Below are 22,086 nucleotides of genomic sequence, written 5' to 3'. Positions count from 1 at the left end.
CAGTCTATTTTCTGATAGGCGTTCATTTGATTTTCCACCAATCAGACGCGAGGATTCTCTGTGACTAAATTTGATTGGTCAGAATTTCAAGCGTTAAACGTAGCCTTGTTAAATATTATTAGATTTGTCCAGAGTTTTTTTTCTTCAAACCAAAACCACCTTTCATGAAATAAAAATACGATTTTCGACGTATAAGAATTTAATAATAAATCAATAATAATAAGTCAAATATGACGGCGAAACCACGATGGGAAACGCCCCACTGTTGCTTAGCAACAACAAAAACATCTCTTGCACCTCCGGTACTGGAGTGGAGCACGGATCATGCGTTTGGCAAATTGATGTGTTGGTAAATAAAACGGTTTAAAGGGTAAGTTTTTATGATTTAGATGAATTAAATAGTTCGTATGGTGAATTCAACTATTACAACATGTGTATGATACCGTTACCTGATTTCAAGGTGCTGTGACAATGAACTATAAGGAGCTGGTGAGAGAGGCCATAACTCTGCTGGACATGTACGAGCCAGACAAACAGTGTGTGAACAGCTTCATGGAGGACTCTAAGAAAAATCTCGTGGTATACTTGGATATTAATTGCAACCACGTTTTTATTTAGAATGATCATTAAATTACGTCATTATAAAATTTGTTTCAAACCTTCTACTCATTTCTGTGCTTCAGAATCGTCCTTCTGCTGAGCAGATATTTATCACAGACATAGTTTATGGCTGTATAGTGCACCAGAAACTTTTGGATACCGTGATCAATGTCTTTTATGACCGAGAGGGAAAATATTTCCGCAGATCTCACCGAAACCAATTTGCTGGTATGTATATAATGTTCACATTGTGAAAAATAAATATTTATATATTTTTTTTTCTGCCACAAAAAAATAACGGATTATTGAACAGGTTTTCTGACTTTTACCCAAATCATTTTTTTCTCATTATTATTTTATTTGAATTCTTAGTCGTTACTTATCTTGCCATGTTTCATCTGGAGGATCTGGGCTTGGAAGCATTCAGTACAATTATAAAGTCACTGGACCGCTCAAAAATGCACAAAGTAAGGAGATACACATTCGTTGTCATACATCAAGTCATGCACTTTACATAAACCTAAGATATTGTTTCATTGACTTAATGTCTTGATTTTAACTCAGCTTGTTTTTCCGTGTTCTGTAATATATCAAGAAGAGCGACCTGAACATTCCTTTTGTGTATAATAATGTATTTTTCCTTGGACACACAAGTTCCTGAGTTTGTTCTTTAACGCTACTAACCTCACCACATGGATCCATGGAGAGTGGTGTCAGCTTTATGAACCCTCCTACGTAGAGAACAAGTGGATAGTTCCATTACTGAGGTAAGTGTGACCCCTAAAGGGTGACATCTTAAGGCTTTTACAAATACCTAGACACGTTTATATGAGAATGATGCAAAGGAATAAAAACACCTTTGTCCTTTTAATTAGATGGCAGACTGAGATGGAAGACTTACTAGAATACCTCGAGAAGAAAACAACCGAGGGCTTTCAGCTAAAGAAATTCCCCAAGAAGTCGACAGAACCTCAGGAGTTTGATCTGACCAGGCCAAAACCTCGTCCGCTTCCTGCTCCTGAACTTATTCCACAGCAGGAGAAAAACAAACCGGTTAGCATAAATCACTTACATCTTTTTGATCTTAGTAATCCTCAAAATAATGAGTGCACTGCTAATTGAAGTGCCTTAGGGCCGTCTGAAAAGGTGAGGAAAAGGGAACATTATTTTTAGTCATTATAGATCTAGCACTCATGTTATAGTACGTTTTTGCCAGAAGATAACAGGTCAATCAGACGATCAACATCATGAAGGTTGCTGGTTGCACTTTATTGGCATTTGCTCATTACATGGAAATTGTTTTTAAATCTAATCTAACATAAAACTTGTGATGGTTTTGAAGTACACACTATATATTGTATTAGACAAAATTGTGCATTATGTATTTTTGAGTTACCTCATAGTTATTTTATATCTGTTTATTATTATTATTATTATTATTATCATTATTATTATTAAGGTACCTGCCAGTACCCACAGAGCACCAAAGGAACCACAGGTTTTGGAAGAAATCAAACAGAAGAACCACCTAAAAGCACAGGTTAGACATTACAGATGTGGAGCTGCTATTAAAAAACCATCACATTCTGTTGTGCTACACAATCAACTGACTGTATTAATGTTTTTGATAAGTTTTTCTATTTTTCTCATCTTTAGAAGGTCTTGAATGAGGCGAACACCCGTTTGTACCGATGTGCAAACCCAGAAAAGTCCGAAAAAACTAAAGTAAAGAAAATCACAGTCACTGCACACCTGTTAAATTTTCACATTTTACAAATGAATCCTGTACAAAATCTGTAAAGAGATGATTTGTGTTTTCTGTCGCTCAGAACATATTGTCCCAGATTCAGCAAGCCCGTGAATCTGAACTCAAGTTTGACTCTGTGTTCTCCTCTGGAATGCCGTCTACTCTTAAGGTAAAAAGAATATGGTGTCAAAATGCAGCATTAACGGCATGTGGATCACAGTCAGCTTATAGTCTTTGTATTTGCTTTACAGAAAAACAACTTGCCCACCAGACTGAACACAACAGCGATTCTTCGGGAGGGAGCGTTATACAATCGACAACTGGAAGAGGAGTTGAATAGGTTTGTCTTTGAACAGGGCAATCTGCTCAATCGGGGAAGGAAAAAGAAAAAAAGTCCTGCCTCTTTAATATGTTTGATCTCTAAAGTACTAACCCATATTCCTGTGTTTGCAGGCTTGAGCTTTTGATGCAGGGAGCCAGTGAGCCTTCAGCATTCCTGCAGTGGCAAAAGGAGATGAAGGAGAAGGACTTGCAGGAGGAGCTGGTTCAGCTGGAGTGCAAGAGGCTGGAGGGGAAGATTAGCTACGAGGAAGCTCTGTTGGCACGACAACGCGTCCTTAAGCTCAATCAGCACAAAGCACTGATCAAGAAAGAGGAGGTAAATGATCATATTCTGAATAATTATCTTAAAGCAGGTTCATGTGTGGCAAATATGTTTTTTTCACAACTTGTTTTTAATAATGTTTTGTGATGTACCAGACCACAGAGCTGATGTGCAGAATGAAGGAGGAAAAGCAGAGAGAGCAGGAACAACTGAGGCAAAAGATACTGCAGGAGAAACAGAAACGAGAAAAGCTAGTACTTGAGCAGCTAAACACCATCACTGCATGTAGGACCGCAGCAGGACTGGCCACTGCACGAAAGTAACCAGAATTCTCTTTAAACACAGAAAAAGCATAGATATAAGTGAAAATAATAAACATTTAAGATTCCACATTTTTTAAATCTGCATTTTTATTGACTAAGTGGCAATGTCTTGATCTCTTTGTAACACAGCCAGGGAGAGAAGGATATAAAACAGAAGTTGCAAGAGGTGGTCAGAAACAAAGGTGAAAGACTGGTGGCCCTGCAGAAGATTCTGGAGATGGAACAGCAAGAGAGACAGAAGAATCAAACTGAAAAAAACAAATCAAAGTTAAATGACCAGATGGCTGCCCAAAATAGTCATAAACCGGTGAGCACTATTATAACATTTCTATGTAATGATTCTCTTCCTCTACAAACATATACATTTAGAAAAATGAATTCAGAACCAGCATTGATCTTTCAATGTTATTTAAAAATATTTTTCTCCATATTGAGCAGCGGGAAATGAAGACGGTGGACTGGCTGCAGTTGGAACAGTCTTTAGAGAAAGTGGTCCAGAGAGAGGCATCTAGAAGCAATACTTCAGGTCTGAGCCAAAACATTTACAAGTAATAAACTTACACTTTCAGTGCTTGATCAAATTTATTGGTCCCATTAATTTATCAGTTGAATGAAGCCAAAAAAAAAAAAAAAATTCAGAGTGCTTTATTCTGGACCAAGCAGAAGATACTTGCCATGATGTACAACATACCAAAATACAGAAATGTTCTCGCTTTGAATGAAACCATTACAGTTAAGAAATGGTAGTGTAAGTATTGCACAATATTTACTCCTAAAATGAGTGTCTCCTAATGAATGCATGAATTAATTCACATTATTTGCAAAAGGAATGTTAACAGTTTAAATGTTAATTAAAAATGTCATAAAAGTATATAAAAAAAGGAAATGTTCCACTTTCTCTTCCCATTCCATTATTAGGCAACATCTAAATTTAAGTGCTGTTTAATAGGCACTGTAGTACTGTATGTAGTCTCAATATAGCTTTCAACATTACAGACATTTAACAATCATCCAACACACAGTTATGCTTAAACGAAAGAAGAAAAATTGCATGACTGAATAGTGATGTACAAAAACATAATATTAATGTCGACATGCGTGTATCTAGTGGTTATTTTTTTCTATTATTACTACTAATATCAAAAGTTTAAGACTAATGCCCAAGTTAAATATGGAAATAATCTACACAGGCGGAATTTATACATGCTGTAAACCAACATGAAGACAAGACTAAATGCCCACTGCAGTCCTTGTGCTTTCTTCAACTTCATGTTCTAAGTTTCTTTTGGTTAATAAAAATTGCACACTATATAAGAAGTCCAAAGTCTCAGTTTTCAGTATTCTAGTAAAAGAAAGGATGCAATATATTTATCAGTTCTGCTCTTCAGTTCTGAAGCCAAAAGAAACAGGTTTGATTATACATGATAGTTAATGTGTATTTATATATATATATATATATATATATATATATATATATATATATATAAAAAAAAAACCTTACATTAATAGCTGATTTGAGTGTTTGTTAAGAGGCAAATTAACTATAAAAGTTCACCAAGCTTTGGGTTTTATCTTCTCTCTAAAGGACTTCCTCAGTTTACTTCTCGGAGCAGCCAAAGGTGGCTGAGGAACCTGGGTGCTTGCTTTTTCTCCATGTTCAGACAAGCTGAGCTCTGTATCCATCTTGACTGGAATGTAAAGGTTCTGAGCGGTCTCGACCTGGGCTAAGGGTGGATTTTTCCGAGAGGGTGCATGGCTTTTCTGTAACTGTTGAATGATGGCGGAGAATTTAGCATCCATGGACGGTCGCCCGGTACGAGACCTGATCCCCTTGTTGGAGTTTTCTTTCTCCTGGTAGGGTGGAGGACATGATGGGTGGGCAGTGGGATGGACAAATGGTAATTTGTCAGGGGGTGGCAGAGGTGCTCTTCTCTTCTTGGCATTATATAAGCTTGAACTGGGTATAAGCTGGGGGTTGTCTTTACCAGGTGACAGCACAGTCTTTTGCACCACCATTGACCTGGAGCCATCAAACAGTGCTGTCCAGTGAGGAGGCTCTCTTTCCTCCTCCTGACCAATAAGAAAGCGTCCATCAGTTTCTTCAATCTTGTTATGAATTATGTCGGTCACACTCTCGAATTTTCCTGGTGAGCCAATACCTGCAAAGAAGTAACGGAATTAAACAAATGGCAAAAAAGAAAAAAAAGATTGTTTGTTATATGTAATCAGTTGTTTCCTTTCTGATGAGGATATTACTTACTGAGATCATTGTAAACTGAGTCAGCTTGTTTGGTAAGAAAAAAAAGGGGCTTCCGTGGGGACAAAACTTCAATTTCCATCAGCTTATCGCAGGTATGCTGCCATTGACCTATTTCACAAGGAAAAAGGTTTTTACTCATATTTAATAGAAATAAGCAATAAGTCAATGAGTCACTTTTTTTCTCTCAAACATGCACCCCAAAATCAGTCACTCACTCTGATCATGGATGTGTTGCAGCAGAGCACTGAACCAGTCCTGCAGTAGGTCAGGTGTCTCAGCTATGAATATATGGCTAGCAGGATCTCCTGTCCCTGGATTAATGATGCTTAGCCTAGCCCCACCATTCTGGCTGGCCTCCACTACACGAAGACGGGTGTTCTGCACACACACATACCACTTCTTTATAATCTAAAGACTACAGATGCATACTGGCTTAGTTATGTTATTTATACAAATTATTTAAATAGTAAAAAAAAAATTAAAAATAAAAAGGTTGCTGCCTCTGGGATTGAATGTACTGTACATCATGACAGTAACCTACACCTTAAATATTCTGACTGACAAAGTTTTCTATCCATATCTTACCTTATTTATGGGGATTATTACACTGGGCTCTATCTTAGCTTGAATCTCCTCAGGAGTGAAGTAACAAGAGAGCAGGCCAGCTTTTAGCACACAGTACAGCCTGCAGCAATGCTGTAAACCCTCGATGCTTTGCTAAATATACAGATTTAGTTATTAGTATTATCATTTTATCAAACCTATATTACATACATCAAATATCAAAATGACTGTGGAATGATTTAAAACATATGCTGTACACTAAACTGTCTGTGACTGACCTGCTGGCTTAGATATCCACTCATCACATCCTGTGTCATGCAGTCAGGCTGTGCCACCAGCTGACAGCACAAGTTTCCATAGAGCGGCAGCCATGATGATGATTGCACTGAACAAAGAAACAGGAATAACTCCAAATGTGCTCAACCAGGTTATAAAATTATTTTCCTATATCAAATATGGTCAAAGGCCTTCATATGTGTAATCACTGGCATCAAAACACAAACGTTTTTCCTGCCAAATCCTAAAGCTCCTTGATGTATAGCTCTCAAAACAAAACATGCAGGTATGGTTGTGCTGCACCGTTACTTACCATTCTGTAAAACTACGAGGGAGTGAGACTGGAATGAGCTGCCGGTCTGCCCCAGTCCCAGTGTTGTGTACGCCAAAAGTGAGTATTTAGCGCCACTGAAATAAAACATTGAACAGAATCTTTAAAAGAAACACCTGTGCACCTGCTCACTTATGTAGTTATCAAAGCATGTGTCAGCAGCATAATACATGCAAATCATGCAGATAAAGGTCACGAGCTTCAGTGTCTATATTAAACATTAAAATAGGGAAAATGTCTTCTCAGAACACACAAAGCCTCAACAGGTTCCACTTTCACATCAGTCAAGAACATGACTCTAGGGCTATAGTAAGCACAGGCTCACCATTCAACACTTTCTGACATTCACATTAACCTGCCTGGCATCAACGAGCATCCCAATGAGTAACAGACCATATTTGTTCTTCACTCTGGTGTTTGATGTAAACATTTATTGAAGCCCTCGACCTTTACTGATTCCACACATTGTATGGTATGAGCATGTATTTATGGGTTCAATACATACGGTGGTACTGGGTTGGACTGAAAGAAAGCATCAGGATCTCCTCCATCCAGAAGGGGGCAGAGTTTCTTTCCAGATCCTTTCCCGAAAGAGGACCGCAGCTTCCTGGCCAGTTTTTTTGGTGTGTTGACCAAAGTTCCCTCCTCTTCCACGGCACAGCTATAAAGCTCGAGAGCCAGTTCAAAGTCAGGCTTAACCCCAGAACTGAAAGGACATAAATAGACTTGAATACGGATCAACTGCACACTTCACCACCTCATTTCTGTAATTATTTCTTGTATTTCTCACTTACAAAATGGTTACACCTTCAAAGCAGATATCAGTCACTGTTCGGTCTACAATCACCATTTCTGTGTCAAATATCTCTGTGCCAATCTTCATTAGACAGAAGACTGCAACACGCGGAGAGTCTGTAGGATGTTAACATGGATCTGTTAATAATAACTTTCCAAAAACAATTCTGCACGCACATCATCGGAATCATCACGCACAGCTTTCACTTTTTTTTTTTTTTTTTACTTACCAACAATAAATAAATAAACAACATCAAAAACAATAATAATGAAAGAAATCATGAAAATCATTCAAGAACACAGTTACACATGTAGTGAACACAAACCGCAAACAATTTTGCTTTTAATTACCGTAATGTCCGGACTATAAAGCTGAATTTTACAAACATTTTTATTTTTAACATAAATCAGCCGCACCTGTCTATAAGCCGCAGGTGTCTACACTAATGTACTTTACACAGGCTTTAACGGAAGACACGTTACACACAGTGTAACGGGTGAAATATGTTGCGCTTCCTTTAGGAGCATAGTGGTATTTTGGGAATAGCCTGCCACTGCATATTTCCGCTATTACTGCATGTGTGCAAGAAGAGGATTATGTCATTATTTTCTGATGCTCATTTCTAAGTTTCTTTGACGAACCCTTAACGCTGTTACCAAGAAAAATAAAAAAGCACGAGTTTTGGAAACCTGTCTGTGCTTATATGATTTCTGTTGCAACTGGAGTTAGTGAGCTCTCCCTTCACCCAGACTCAATGCGTTACAACGGCTTGTATCTAAAGAGTAGCCTACCAAGAAAGTCATTGTTCACTGTCTTCCTCCTTCCTTTCACAACTATTTCTCTCGGGAGTTTATCTTTTAAAAAAAAAAGAAGTTTTTTTTCTCCCGATGCCGTGCAGCTCAGAACACAGGTGAGGTGCGTTTTTTCGGTTCTGTTCAGAAATTGTATTGGTCTAATGTTAAATTGGTCTAATGTTATGTTGCTCAGTTTTTTGGCTTGAAGTTTGTGAAAACGGGAAAAACCCAGGAAAAATTCATAAATTAGCATGCTCCGCTGTTTAAGACGCGGGGTTCAAAGCGTAGGAAAAAAGTAGCGGCTTATAGTCCGAAAAAAACGATACAGTGAAAGAGTGTGCTTTTATATAAAATCCATCAATCACAAAACAAAGAAAAAAATACAGTGACAACAAACTGCACTTACTCCCTTTGGTGTTAAAGTGTTCAAAATCCTTCCAAAATAGTGGAATGCGCAGACCTGTGGAAAAAGAGAACAGAAATTAACCACTGACCTACAAAAATGGTCCTTTCAATGATTATGAAAAGATGTTTCCCAAAATCTTACCAGTTACTGCTACTTTGCCTTTACAAGGTGTTCCATTCTGTGAATCTGAAGTCCTGTAACACACAATGATATTTCTCTGAATCCCGCAAAGTTTCCGACAACATAAGATTTTTGTGTACTAGGTGTGCTCACACAGTTTTCTGAAACAGTAATTTATGAGCATGTCATGCCGGACCTCCTAAAACCTTCAGCCACATCCTGCTCCTTCCTCCTCCTCTGTGTCTCGGTCATGTAGCTTTTGATTTGTGTGTTGCAGGTTAACAGGCTCTTGGCTGCATCGAGGATCTGTTCTCTCTTAGTGCTGGCCACCAGAAGCTTATATGCACCTGCTCTTATTTTCATCTCAAAGTCCATCTTCTCCTGGAGCTTACAGTCCTAAGAAACAAAAACCAGCGGCGGAGATCAGCAGGTGTTTTGCAGGTTCTCTCAAAGCCGAATCAGGGCACACAACAGGTGCGCATACAGACATAACAAGGGAAAGACATTTACATTTGCATTTAGCAGATACCCTTATCCAAAGCGACCTACAACTGAGCAGTTGAGGATTAAGGGTCTTGCTCAAGCAGTATCAGCTTGGTGATGCTGGGATTTGAACCTATGACCTTCCGATCCAGAGTCCAATGCCTTAACCACTGAGCTACAACCTTCCTTAAAAGACATCCCTTTTTAAATGTAGGATCATTTACTAAATGCACAGTAGGTCACAAAAATAAATCTGGGAAGCATTTCGTCCATTTTTCTCTAATTGATTCCATATGGCAGGTTTTAAACAATACTCTGAGGGCCACAAAGACAGACAAGGAAATGGTCATTGTGTGCAAGTGGGTGGAGAACAAACAGCATCTGGTGAATGAAGACACAACCAGACCTAAACAATGGGGAAAGTAATCCTAGAGAAGCAGATTATATATAGGTACAGAAAAGGTGTGAACATTTTTAAATCGCTAGTGTTTATTCTTTCATGTGGAAGAGAAAGTATTAGCTTTATTAGGGTGTAGTTTGTCCTTCATGTAAACACCTTCACTGTTCTTGGAGTAATGAATGAACAGCATGGATATATAAATTATTATTTATAGTTACAGGATATGCATATTTCATAGTCTACTCTTTGCAGTCAATTCTTAATGTTAAAAGGGAGTTTGCTGGGTCACGTGGTGTTTTATAGCTAGAACACATATGAAATTGAACATCATGTCTGCCTGGTTTCTTTTTGTACATACTTATGGCGAAGAAACGTTTAAACCATTCTGACTAAACAACATGGACATACCTCGTTTTGGACAGACAATGCCCCATCTTTTATCTTCTTTCTCTTCATCTCCATGGCGAGGGATGAACTCGTCAGCCGCGTCCCGTCGTCGCGCTTGAACACTCGAAGCTCCCGCGGTGACTCGATACTGGCTGCTTCCCTCAGACAAGCCCCTCACGCGCTCCACAAACCAACCGACTCCACAGCTCGGATTCAGCCAATCACGTTCCTCCAGTCCTCCCCGTTGCCTAAACAACCGTGGGGCTGTACCACTTTTGAATTTGAAATGTAAGCCTGAAACTGAATGCTCATAAATACGCGGGTACTTTTACGAAGCCGCACAATTTACTCCTATTTTCGATACATGATTCAAATCAATGCGCGTATGTTGTCATTTCGTGTGTTATATCTCGACATAAAATGGTTGCAAACCCAATGCCTTTTGGTAGGCTCTCCCGTCTGTGTCCGAATGGATCAGACCCGGTTTGTCTGTCGCACTCTGCATGCTAATGACTCCTTCCCAGTAAGACTAATCAAATCACTGGAGCCGTCGGATAAGATCCTTTTATCGGGCGGAAGCTGTTGGATTTGGTGCCCAAAATCAGTGGCACCGAAGGATTTCAGCAATGATGTCTGTGACAGAGAGATCACTGTTACAGCAGGCTACCTGATTTAAGGGGGTAAAAAAAAGAAAAGAGAATCACAGCCACAGGTCCAACAGATCTCAAATGATCGTCAATTAAAAAGCTGTGACCGAGAGACAGGGTGATAAATCTACCAGATCACCGGGATCGGGCTGCAGGTAGAACTCGTGTTTCAAAAGGTATGACGTTATGCCCGTATGTAGATGACTCGTGCTGCATGACTTGGTCTGACTTTGTGCCGCTGTTTCAGGAGCGTACAGCAATACGTGCGCGCCTCGAGAGGATTTCCGCCTCTGTAACGAAATCCACTGGTTTAATTTGTAAAACTGAGATGATCATCCTCTTCACGTGCACGACGAGAACACGCTTGGAATCTGCGTTGTGAATGTACGTCACACGAAATACTGCGATCGTCCGTGGTGTGATGCACAGGAGTATGTCACATGTTGAAGCAGGGAAATGAAGCGACCAAACGCATGTGATTGCAGTTGGAGAATGCCTAGTCAGTGTATATGCAGGTTACAGGTTCTCCTACATGTGAACTGAGCCCACAAGGATTAAATCTGTGGATGTGATTGATGTGCATGCATTAGATAAAAAAAATAATAAAAATCGGGTGTACAGATAGAGACATATTGCAAAATGTATCACTGTCATGTAGCCATAGGTATATATAAGGTTTCAGACAGCTATATGACTCACTTTTACATTGTTTCATGTAAAAAGAGAGTTCTATGTGGTACTAAGTAAAAGGTGACTACATTTACAGATCACAAATGAATATCACATAGAGACTGCATTAATTGGTGGGTGAAATTATTAAATTATGCTTTGGTACTAAAGAAATTGCAATGTTTTACCGGCAGGTTGACATGCAGCAAAAGTTGTGCACACGCAACACAACCTTGTTCGTGGAAAACGGCCAGGCTTGTGGTGCAGGCGCTCCATCTCCATCTCCACCCCCATACCGATGCCCCCAGTGTGGAGAGCACGAACGCTTCCATAGCCTGGCAGCATTACGGGCCCACCTTGACTACAACTACATATACGATCCAAGGCACAACCTCAGCCTCCCTGCCAGCAGGGGGTACTTATGCTCTAACAGCAAAAGAGCCACTGCTGAGACCCAGACAACAAAGGACGCAGGCACTGACACGCGTTTGCACAAGTTCCCATTCAGCTCAGATCCCCTTCCACATAAGCAGACTGCAGACAAATGCCCAGAACAGCCTGCTTCCCCGGAGAAGAGTGTCACTAACCGGGAGTCATCCATTGGCACAAAGCTCCTCTCTGTGCCTGTGCCCTCTGTGGGGCAGAGGCTGGAGGGCATGATTAGGACGGCGAGTAGCAGCATGGAGCGACGGCTGCTCCGGCTTAGCTCAGAACTGGCTCACACTGACACAGCACTTCTCTGTGAGCGTGCACACTCGCACCACCTGGCCCAGGCCCGGCAGGAAGTTCTGGAAAGGGAGCAAGCTCTCAGCAGACAGGTGAACGCCGCCGTCATGGTTATCGCCACGCTGCGCCAGCAACTCAGCATGTCCGAGCATGAGCTGGAACAGAGGGAACAGTGAGTGCAAACTGAAACACAATTGCAACAAAATCGTGTCTGTTTTATTTTGGCAGATTATTCAAAGTACTTTACACCTCAAGATAATAACAGTTTGTTACTGGTTGTAGGGAAGTGGTTGCTATTCAGAAATTTCTGGAAGCAGCAGCGCAGCATGAGATGTGCGGGAAAGTCCGTTTGCGGCGGTTCATCGAGGGCCTCCTGCGACGCATTGCTCTGGCTGAAAGGCTGCTGGAGTACTACCAGAACACTCCCCACGAGCACTACTGCACAGCCCACACAGTATGCCACACTGTTAGACTCGGGGCTCATTACATTGCCTAATCAGTATGATGCATGCTTTAAAGTAACACTGTTGGCTGCAGAAATAAGTATTATGAATTGTCTATTATAAGGTATGTAATACGCACTCTTAGCACTCTGTTATTTGTTCAGGTGGCTCCGATAGCTGAGACAGGCCCCCAAAGAATAACTAAAAGCAGGTATGGTTTTGATTTTGATTTTTTTTTTTTTTTTTTTTTTTGTAGATTAATGTTGAGCTTGTAATTTGCACAGCCTGCACTTGGATGCTTGTTCATATTAGATTTATAAGACAGCAAATTTAAACTGGGAAATCCTTTCCTGATTTCCCCTTCTAGCAGTTTTGCTTTTCCTTATTACGTATTTACTGAGAATCAGAGTGTAAGTTATAATTTCCCAACGCCATCTCTCACATTCGCATGTTTTATTTGTCTCCTTTGTAATGTGCTTCAAGGCTTCTGTGTCTGCATGTTCAAGTGTGTTTTATTTACCGTATGTTCAATAAGAAATCTGCAGCCTACGTGCACTGATTTTTATTGCTAGGTCTAAAGGAGAGCAACTGGTCAATGAGGAGGAACCGTCACATGGGCATCACGCTGGCTGGGGAGCCCCCCGAGCCTCTGGGGAGAGACGGGGCCATCATGTCTGGGTCCAGGGCAGGAGGTCAGAGAGTTATGAGGTTTAGGTGTCTGGCCTGAGCCATTCCATGAGCGTACTGTATATGCTGAAAATGTAGTGTATCGAAATTTAATTTTGAGCAAATAAATGCATAGACAAAAGCAGCATTAAAAATGCATAACATTCCTGGGAAAAAATGTGACCTGGATCTCATACTGAGAAATCCTTTTCGGATCTTTTTGTAGCACTTAATCTTATCAGCTTGTAATATTGTTTCGGTCAGAGTCCTGTAGGACTCCACTGTGTCTAACGGTGGCATGTTGCTGTTCTGGTGAGCAGAATACACTCTGTGGAATGCCTTCACCACTTCTGTAGTGCTGTGAAGGCGCTAGCATACTTTTGACATTGTGGACTCATGGTGAGATTGCCCTTTAAATCTAATATATATGGCTACCTAGGTTAATTGTTTGCATTCTGAAGAATCCTGTATTGTGGGTATTAAATGTTTGATCATATTATTCATTATTCAGATCGATGCAGTTTTGCAGTAGTGCCTTGCATAAGTATTCCCCTGTACCTGAGATTATATGTCATGAATCTACACTAAATAACTCATAATATTGAATTCAGGGATCTATATTTTGCAAAATGATTTACTATTTGACTTCCACCTGTGGGCTAGGAAAGACATTTGACTTGTTCCTGGAAAAATCCCAGAGGGAATAATAGCTAAATAAACAGCACCATGAATCAATCAAGAATATCAAAGTTCTGGTACAGTATCAACCAGGGTTTGGTTTTAAATATATCTAATACTTTAAAGATATTGTTGAAAAAACTTTGGAACAACCACCATCTCTGCCTAATTGGGGCCATCCAGATTCAATGTTTGGTGAAAACCTAACACTGCTTATCATCCCCCTGAGACCAACATCTCCTACAGTGAAGCATGGTGATGGGAGCATTATATTCAGTTGGCTTCTTTGTTACATCTCAGACTAATACTCTTCTTACACAGCAACTGACTTTTTTTTTTTTAAACAGTAGAGCAATTTTATTTTCAGGTTGTTTGCTTGTCTGAGATTTTCATTCATGTTATATCCCAAAAATGATTGAATTAATATTAGCAGCTGAATTGTATTGGATTTTGGAATTGATCCAAACAATGTTAACCCTTATCCAGATATCTGCCTTTTCTCAGCCACCTGATGATTTTTGTCGCCCATATCTTTCCATGTGTTTCAGCTAACGGAATGATTCTTGGTAAAAAATTACTTTGACATATATTTTTGAAAAAATTATTGTAAAAACTTTGCTACGTCAGCGGTTTCTCTTTGAAACAGTATTTCCACATTTGTTGTTCTGGCTTTTGAAGTTCACTAAGTTTAAGTACTGTAAAATATATATCAGATCAATGTTTTTTCTACTTTTTTTTTGCTTAAAACTGATCAAAAGTACTAGTGAATAGTGATGTCATAGATATGGGGAAAAGACACACAAACTGACTTAATTTTATTATAAAAAGTGATTGTGGAATGGATTTTTTTAAACCATTTATCACAGTCTTGAATGTGTCAAAGATTAGAAACAAAACTGACTTTTGTGCATTGTTAGTTTTTTGCAGCATCAGCTTGAATTATTTGTATAATCATTTGTTGATAATGACTGATTTTTCCCTCATTGGCTCTCATTATAACGACATTTTTTAATTGCGCGACCATGACATTATATATTCATGCATTTCTTTTTAAGTTAGTAGTTAACCTCTTCTTGATGGCAAGAGGTTAAAATTGCGGTTTTTACTGTTGACAACTAGGTGGCGTGACGAGACCATGAAATAGAGCTGTGGATACAAAGCTTAGTTTCCTACTTTCCTATGGAGTTTTTTAGTATGTGTGTTTGCGTGTGAGAGAGAGAGAGAGAGAGGGTGACCTTTGTTCACTGACCTTGATGAATCCTTCACTGATACATGTTTTTTATTTTTTCTGTAAAAAATCTACTCCACATCAGATCTATTAACATAATTTATTGCAACAACAAAATGCAACAACAACCTTCAAACTAAAAAATTAAAATAACAAAAGTGTAAATAGATGGATGTAGAGAATAGATGAAGAACTAAATGACATATAGACATGTATTGTCGGTGTGTGTGTGTGTGTGCGTGTAAGTCAAGTTGATTTCTATAGTGATTTTCACAACAGACATCGTCTCAAAGCAGCTTTACAGAATTTAACAGTTAAGGTGAATGGTGTGTATTTATCCCTGATAAGCAGCCATGGTGACTGTGGCAAGGAAAAACTCCCTTAGATGTTATAAGGAAGAAACCTTGAGAAGAACCAGATTTAAAAAGAGGAACCCATCCTCATTTGGGTGACATCACGTGTGTGATCATAAATCTTTAAACACTACAGAACACTGAAGAGTGAGAACTAACATGAGCACTGAAATGTAAGATTATGAGTAATGTTCTTTCTACAGTCATTTGTGGTTATAAAACTAGGAGTTACTGAGCAACTCATAAAATAGCTCAACATTTGTGATCATCACAGATCCAACACCAGCTTCTCCATGCCATAGCCTTTAAACACTCAAAGAGGTCCACTGTCCAAACTCCAAATTAAGTGGGATCCAATTGGCACTGGTAGGTCCCTAGATGGTTCGGGATGTTTGCGAGTTCGGCATCTACTTCTTTAAAGGTCCATAATCTTCACGAGGTGGGACGTGACTGGAGCTGGTGCAACCTCGGGATGCATAGAGAAAGAGAAGCATTGAAGAGAAATGAGCGTAGCTGCTGTTCATGATATTAACAGCACAAGTTGATAATGTGCATTTGATTTGTTCTGGAGCACAAGGTTATGATGTGAGACGTATGTTATGTGTAGGCTTTGCTAAAAAGATATGTTTTTAATCTGCACTTAAACTGGGAGAGTGTGTCTGAGCCACGAACACTGTCAGGAAGACTATTCCAAAGTTTAGAAGCTTAATGTGAGAATGATCTCCCACCTTTAGTGGACTTTGCTATTCTAGGAACTACTAAAAGTCCGGAGTTTTGAGATCTCAGGGAGCGTGACGGATTGTAGCGTGTTGGAACACTGGAGAGATAACTGGTGTGTGTGTGTGTGTGTGTATCTAGTTTTGCCAGCATTCCTTGCAGCAAATCACTTGGTGATTTTTACAAGTAAATCCACCACAGGCAACGCAAGTGCAGATGGTTGGTTGCTGATGTCTGGACTGTAGCTCTCTCACAAGTGCAGCAGCAATTGGTGCATGGGGGAAGTGCCGTCTTTTTACAATTGCTGCCCAGCTCCTCTAAAAAAAAAAAAAAAAAAAGCCTTCTCCTGTAGTGCTTTTGGTGGTTCCAAAAAGAGAGGGATCAATGGCTATAAAAAATTACACATGCATTATAAGCGGATATGTCCACCATTTTAAAAAAGAATGTTTGTGGCCACCGATTGGTTTTTCTTCTACAGCTGTAGGTGCCGACAACCTACAAAGATACAAGAAAACAATAAGTACAGACTTTATTTATACCATTTCTAAAACTAAAAGCTTCATTCTAAAGTTGCACATTGCAATGAGAACAATCATGCAAACATACTGTACATGCAAACACAAACTATCTCCTAAATCCATCTCTAACAAGCACATGAATTCAGTAAAAATGATCTGAAATAGGAGGTGGCGACATCAGCAGTTATCCATAACTTAAGTCCATATTTGGCTGGGTTTTTTTTTGCATATATTGGCAAAATTGGCATCATACTTTACAGGCCACAAGCTGTTCAGCCACAGTCACTTCTCTGCCAGAATTAAAAAGAATTTCAAGTCGATGAGCCCACATATCCCATATGGTTCTGATTGGGGCAAACTTGTCTCTTCTTTGGCGAGCTGCTCTGTTCAGCTTGTCATCAAAACGGAGCGCTCTGCTTATCTGATGAAACCTGTAGAGGGACATATTGGCCTTAAAAACTGCCCGGCCACTTCGATCGTCCCACAGGCAGTATGCGGACTCATCTCTGGATCTGTAGACCTCAGCCAAAATTATCAGGCCCATGTAGGCTTTGACATCCGTGGAGCTCTCCTCATGTTGCTTGCTGCTCTTATTGTCAAATGACTAGTAGGATGGTATGTGAGTGTCTAAATCCACTTACCTTCTTTTGTTTAGTCTGTACTTCTCATCAACAAAAGGCAGCAGGTGCATAAATTCACTTACTTTGTTTTTGTTTACTCCATGTAGACTCTTTGTAGTTATGAGAGCTGAGGCCGATATATACACATCAAGGGTCAGTGAGCAAAGGTCACCCTCTCTCTTACACACACACAAATCCATAAATAATATAATACTCCATAGAAAACGGTATAGGAAAGCCAGAAACTACGATTTCTAACCACAGCTCTATTTCATGGTCTTGTGGCGTCACCTAGTTGTCAACAGTAAAAACCGCAATTTTAACCTCTTCCCAACAGGGGGCACTACAAATTTTTCAAAATGCATGAACATATAATGTCATGGTGGCGCAATAAAAAAATGTTATAATGAGAGTCAATGCGGAAAAAGCTGCCAATATCAACAAATGATTATGAAAATAATTCAAGCTGGTGCTGCTAATAACTAACAATGCATAAAAGTCAGTTTTGTTACTAATGTTTGAAACATTCAAGACTGTGATACTTGGTCAAAAAACAATCTAGTCCACAATCACTTTTTATATTAAAATTAATTAATTTGTGTTTTTCCCTATACCTGTGACATCATAAATTAAATTGGCAATAAAAAATCCTGGATTAAAAAAAATGTTTGTTGTTTTGATCAGAGGTTGATTAACAGATTTAAGTGAAAAAAGTAGAAAAAATATTGATCTGATATATTTTTACAGCACATAAACTTAGTTAACTTCAAAAACTCAAATGGACTTTGTGGCACTATTTCTGAGGGTTAAGGTCAGATTTTATGTAGTTTTTCGTTTTTATCCAACAGCTTCCTTTACATATACATAGACAACATAGTCACAAGAAAGACTAGACAAATTTGTGCCGATAGCATTGGCATAGAGTTCATCTTGTTATTGTTGTTGGGGATGTATAAAATTTTAGATATACAGTATTTTTAAACAAAAACGTATTTTGTGAGTTCCCTTTTTTATTTAACTGCTTATTTACCGTATTTTCCGGACTATAAGCTGCAACTTTTTCCCCACGCTTTGAACCCCGCGGCTTAAACAACGAAGCGGCTAATTTATGGATTTTTCCAGGGTTTTTAAGTTCCAAGCCAACAAACTGAGCCCCATAACATTAGACTAATGAAATTGCCGAACGGGTTCAGGTGAACCAATGAAACGCTTTATATTAAATCGGATGCGCTCCCACTGAATCGGGCCGCACCACATCATAAATATGGATGAGGTTACTCTGACGTTTGACCTGTCGCTCACTCGGACTGTCAACATGAAATGCGAATCATTCGTCACGCTGAAAACAACCGAGCATGAAAAACGCACTTCACCTGTGTTCTGAGCTGCGAGGCATCGGGAGAAAAGCTTCACCGATGGTGATTTTTAAACACACGACGATGCCATAAAGATAAACTCAAGAGAGAAATAGTTGTGAAAGGAAGGAGGAAGACAGTGAACAATGACTTTCTTGGTAGGTTACTGTTTAGATACAAGTCGTGTAACAGAAAACTGTCTTTCGTAAAGCCTGTGTAAAGTTCATTAGTTTCAATGTAGGAACCCTAAACCTAACCCTAACCCTGCAGCTTATAGACAGGTGCGGCTTATTTAAGTTCAAAATAAAAATCTTTATAAAATTCAGTGGGTGCGGCTTATATTTGGGTGCGCTTAATAGTCCGGAAATTATGGTAGTTAAAGGAACAGGTGTATTTATATTAAGACACATTTATATTTGCGTTTAATTCATTTTCCTAATGAAATTGAAGCGCTTGAATGGAGTGAATATTTATGCAAGGCCAATTTAAAATGTCATGCAAATATTTCATGTATTTAGCCGACAACACGAAATGAGAGGCCGTATTATCAAAATATTACAATCTGTTACTTGGGTTGTGTTTGTTTTTTTCCTCATTTCTAACAGTGAAAGTCTGAGATCTTGATATTATCAGAATGCATCAATGCATATATTCAATATTTAGTGGTGCTGTTGCCTGGGGCTGTATCCCCATATCATAGCCAGTGTTATCATAACCAGTACGGTCTGTGTTATGTGGAATGCCAACTATCAGTAGCCAAGTTCATGAAAATTTGTCTGGCATTTACACTGCAGTTTTACCTGTGAGGTGACAGTAACCAGAGCAATAGCACATTTTAAGCTCTGTTTTTGGTACATTTATGTAGCAATTATAAAGTTTAGTTTGTAGCATACATGTTCAGCTAAAAAAAAAAAAAAGTGTCATACTTTACTGTAATTTCCTAAGTATTCAATTGTTTGCACATTGTTTCTTAGTCATTGTGAATATGTTCTACTTTCACTGGGAAAAAAGAAAATGTTGGTCTAAATGACCTTATAAGTGTTGCACACAATAATTTTCGACATAAATATAAAAACTGTTCTCTATTTTGTTCATTAGAAATCAAACTTCTTCGTACCATTATTGCGTTTTTTAATGGCATATACAGTAGTTCAATTGACAGTGCAGTCTACCCTACAAAGTAATAATAGTCAAACCTCGGTGTGATGATTATTCGGTTTTAATAACTGACCTGTTATTACTCAGTTCCTGATAATGTGCAATTCATCATAATTATATAATAGTAAAAAAACACACACACACAAAAAAGTGATTTTTAATATTGCATTGCAATGAATCAAGTTTGTTTCTTTTTTTTTATCACCCTGTTTACATTTGAAAAATAAGCTGCTTTTTAAATATTTTATTATTGTTATTATTAACAGTTGTCAGACGTGGGATTATTAATTAGTACAATTTCATTCTAGCCTACTTACACAATGAAATTGATTTATCCAGCGCCTTTTGCTTAGGATCTATTGCACAATGTGGAATATAACTAGATTATGTATCAAGCATGTTTATTTGTTTCTCTCAGTCTGGATTTATTACACAATTAATGAGGCGTATTTAGAGCACTGGCTGCAATCGGAATGTCGTTTTATGTCATAATTCCTAACTTATTATAAATAATCTTGTTAACACCGACTCAAATGCTGCATAGCATAGTAGCTGAGGTGTAGAAAAGTGTGCTTTTTTCTTTAAAGACATACTGAAAAGAAATGTTAATTTGTTTTTGCTGTCCCGTGCTGTGATTCGCCGTTTCCACACTTCTTCTCTGTATTGACACTATGATTAGATTCTGGTTTATTTGTTCGTAGCTCACTTAAGTTTTTCTGAAGATCACATAGGCTCTTTTCTGTGGTGGGTCTCCAGCAGGATTGAGCCTGCAATAGCTTTTAGAGAATCCGAGGTCCACCTGTTGTATATTGTGTGCGCATGCTGTAGGTGTTCTGTAACTAGTGCAATACGTGAGAATATATTTTTGTGGGGAGAAGGCAGAGTTGGTAAAAGGCCAATGTATAGAAAGCTTGTGCAATTAACATGTAACATATTTATAAACAACAAAAAAAAAAGTTTGCTATGAAGGACAATCAAAAGTTGGAACTGATTTCATGTTTGTATGAATTATTGTTGTTAATCGGTCTCTTTTGACCTTTTACTGGTTTTTTTAATGTGCCATGTATGTTTCTGTTAGAGATTAAGTCAAGTCAAGTCAAGAAGCTCCGTTTAACTAGGGTATATAGCCACTGTGTGTGCCTTTTCTCTTGAACTCTCGGTAACATTAAACATGCAACACTGTGAAGTCTTGCAAGGTTTGTGCTGATCTGTGTCATGTTCTAAAAATGTGATTTATTATTCTTGTTAATTTAAAATATGATTAAAATCAGAATATCAACCAACCCAACCAACCAGAGTGTCCTCCCGCTTTTTTTTTTTTAATGAGATTGCATTTGCTGCTGTTATCCTGAGATAATAATAGGGAAATGTACATTTAATTGTTAAGGATTATTGGGCCAATTATTAGAAAGTTGTGTTCAAATTCCAGCAAAATCCGACACTGCTGGTTCACTTTGTAAGTTACTTTACCTTCAACTGCTCAGTATATCAAATCTAAACTGCTATGGATAAAAGTGTAGCCAAAACATATAATGTAATATAATTTAATACAAATTTAGGCAAGGTTCTTATTTGTTCTTGCATCAACAAGAACTGAATATAAATTTCAAACATTTTTTCTTAGCGTTTGTGAAAAAGGAGGCATTTCCACTAGAGGGCAGCATTGGCCAGATAATGTGCAGTTCTGACTCATTTTGTGTTTCCTTTCAATGTCTTGTATGCACAAATGTAAAGTTCGATTGGGTGACGAAATTACAGGATACATCATTAATATAGGTCAAGTAGCAGGTATACAATTAATGCACCACATTTTTACGAGCCTGCATCTAGTGGAAAGGACCACCATATGAACGCTACTAAACTGATATTATTTGAGTGGTGAAATATTCTCACGGCGAATCATTGAACCTGGTAGTGTGTGTGTGTGTGTGTGTGTGTGTGTGTGTGTGTGTGTGTGTGTGTGTGTGTGTGTGTGTGTGTGTGTGTGTGTGAGGTGCTGTAAGGAGTGTCAGCTGTACCAGCACTGCAGCCAGCCACTCATATTTAGTATAACAAAAAGTCCAAAATTGACACTGATTAGGAAATTAATAGCACTGATTAGCACAGATTGTGCATAATAAAAGATTAGCCATTGTCTTTAAACTGTGCATTAGTGTCTAATAAAGTGCCAGTTTGTGTACACAATGTTTAAAAACTAGAATCTCTGCTTTAGCTTGG

The 22,086-nt window shown here is 38.7% G+C and overlaps 3 protein-coding genes across 7 annotated transcripts; 2 read left to right on the top strand and 1 right to left on the bottom strand.

Moving 5' to 3' along the window:
* The first annotated feature begins 77 nt into the window (after nucleotides 1-77).
* Nucleotides 78-4,726, top strand: cfap99 (cilia and flagella associated protein 99). 2 transcript variants are annotated; one of them, XM_083543700.1, is made up of 14 exons: nucleotides 78-370; nucleotides 461-579; nucleotides 684-828; nucleotides 973-1,067; nucleotides 1,255-1,367; nucleotides 1,476-1,653; nucleotides 2,060-2,140; nucleotides 2,257-2,325; nucleotides 2,430-2,516; nucleotides 2,599-2,687; nucleotides 2,801-3,005; nucleotides 3,107-3,270; nucleotides 3,404-3,581; nucleotides 3,713-4,726. In XM_083543700.1, the coding sequence occupies exons 2-14, from the start codon at nucleotides 472-474 to the stop codon at nucleotides 3,824-3,826; spliced, it is 1,626 nt and encodes a 541-aa protein (XP_083399826.1). In that variant the 5' UTR covers nucleotides 78-370; nucleotides 461-471; the 3' UTR covers nucleotides 3,827-4,726. The 2 variants fall into 2 exon arrangements, with proteins under 2 accessions (XP_083399826.1, XP_083399825.1); XM_083543699.1 differs by having other exon boundaries at nucleotides 3,710-4,726.
* Nucleotides 3,838-12,517, bottom strand: rtkn2 (rhotekin 2). The gene is made up of 12 exons (XM_083543676.1): nucleotides 10,113-12,517; nucleotides 9,018-9,217; nucleotides 8,843-8,895; nucleotides 8,702-8,755; nucleotides 7,500-7,617; nucleotides 7,211-7,411; nucleotides 6,688-6,782; nucleotides 6,377-6,483; nucleotides 6,120-6,251; nucleotides 5,750-5,912; nucleotides 5,535-5,642; nucleotides 3,838-5,433 (listed from the first exon to the last, which is right to left on the bottom strand). Exons 1-12 carry the CDS (start codon nucleotides 10,164-10,166, stop codon nucleotides 4,826-4,828), a joined length of 1,893 nt encoding a protein of 630 aa, XP_083399802.1. The 5' UTR covers nucleotides 10,167-12,517; the 3' UTR covers nucleotides 3,838-4,825.
* znf365 (zinc finger protein 365) lies at nucleotides 11,608-21,157 on the top strand (the record flags this gene model as incomplete). 4 transcript variants are annotated; one of them, XR_014533993.1, is made up of 5 exons in its annotated part: nucleotides 11,608-12,305; nucleotides 12,416-12,587; nucleotides 12,741-12,787; nucleotides 13,149-15,128; nucleotides 16,360-21,157. XR_014533993.1 is itself a non-coding variant. In XM_083543746.1 (4 exons), the coding sequence occupies 4 exons, from the start codon at nucleotides 11,608-11,610 to the stop codon at nucleotides 13,288-13,290; spliced, it is 1,059 nt and encodes a 352-aa protein (XP_083399872.1). In that variant the 3' UTR covers nucleotides 13,291-21,157. The 4 variants fall into 4 exon arrangements, 1 of the variants encoding a protein (XP_083399872.1); XR_014533994.1 differs by having other exon boundaries at nucleotides 13,149-15,381; XR_014533995.1 differs by having other exon boundaries at nucleotides 13,149-15,393.
* Nucleotides 21,158-22,086: the final 929 nt, after the last annotated feature.

The sequence above is a fragment of the Silurus aristotelis genome (genome assembly GCF_946808225.1).
Source record: "Silurus aristotelis genome assembly, chromosome: 6".
Classification (NCBI taxonomy): Eukaryota; Metazoa; Chordata; class Actinopteri; order Siluriformes; family Siluridae; genus Silurus; species Silurus aristotelis.
Note: the sequence above shows the minus strand (reverse complement) of the source record. Positions and strands in the feature narration are given on the sequence as shown.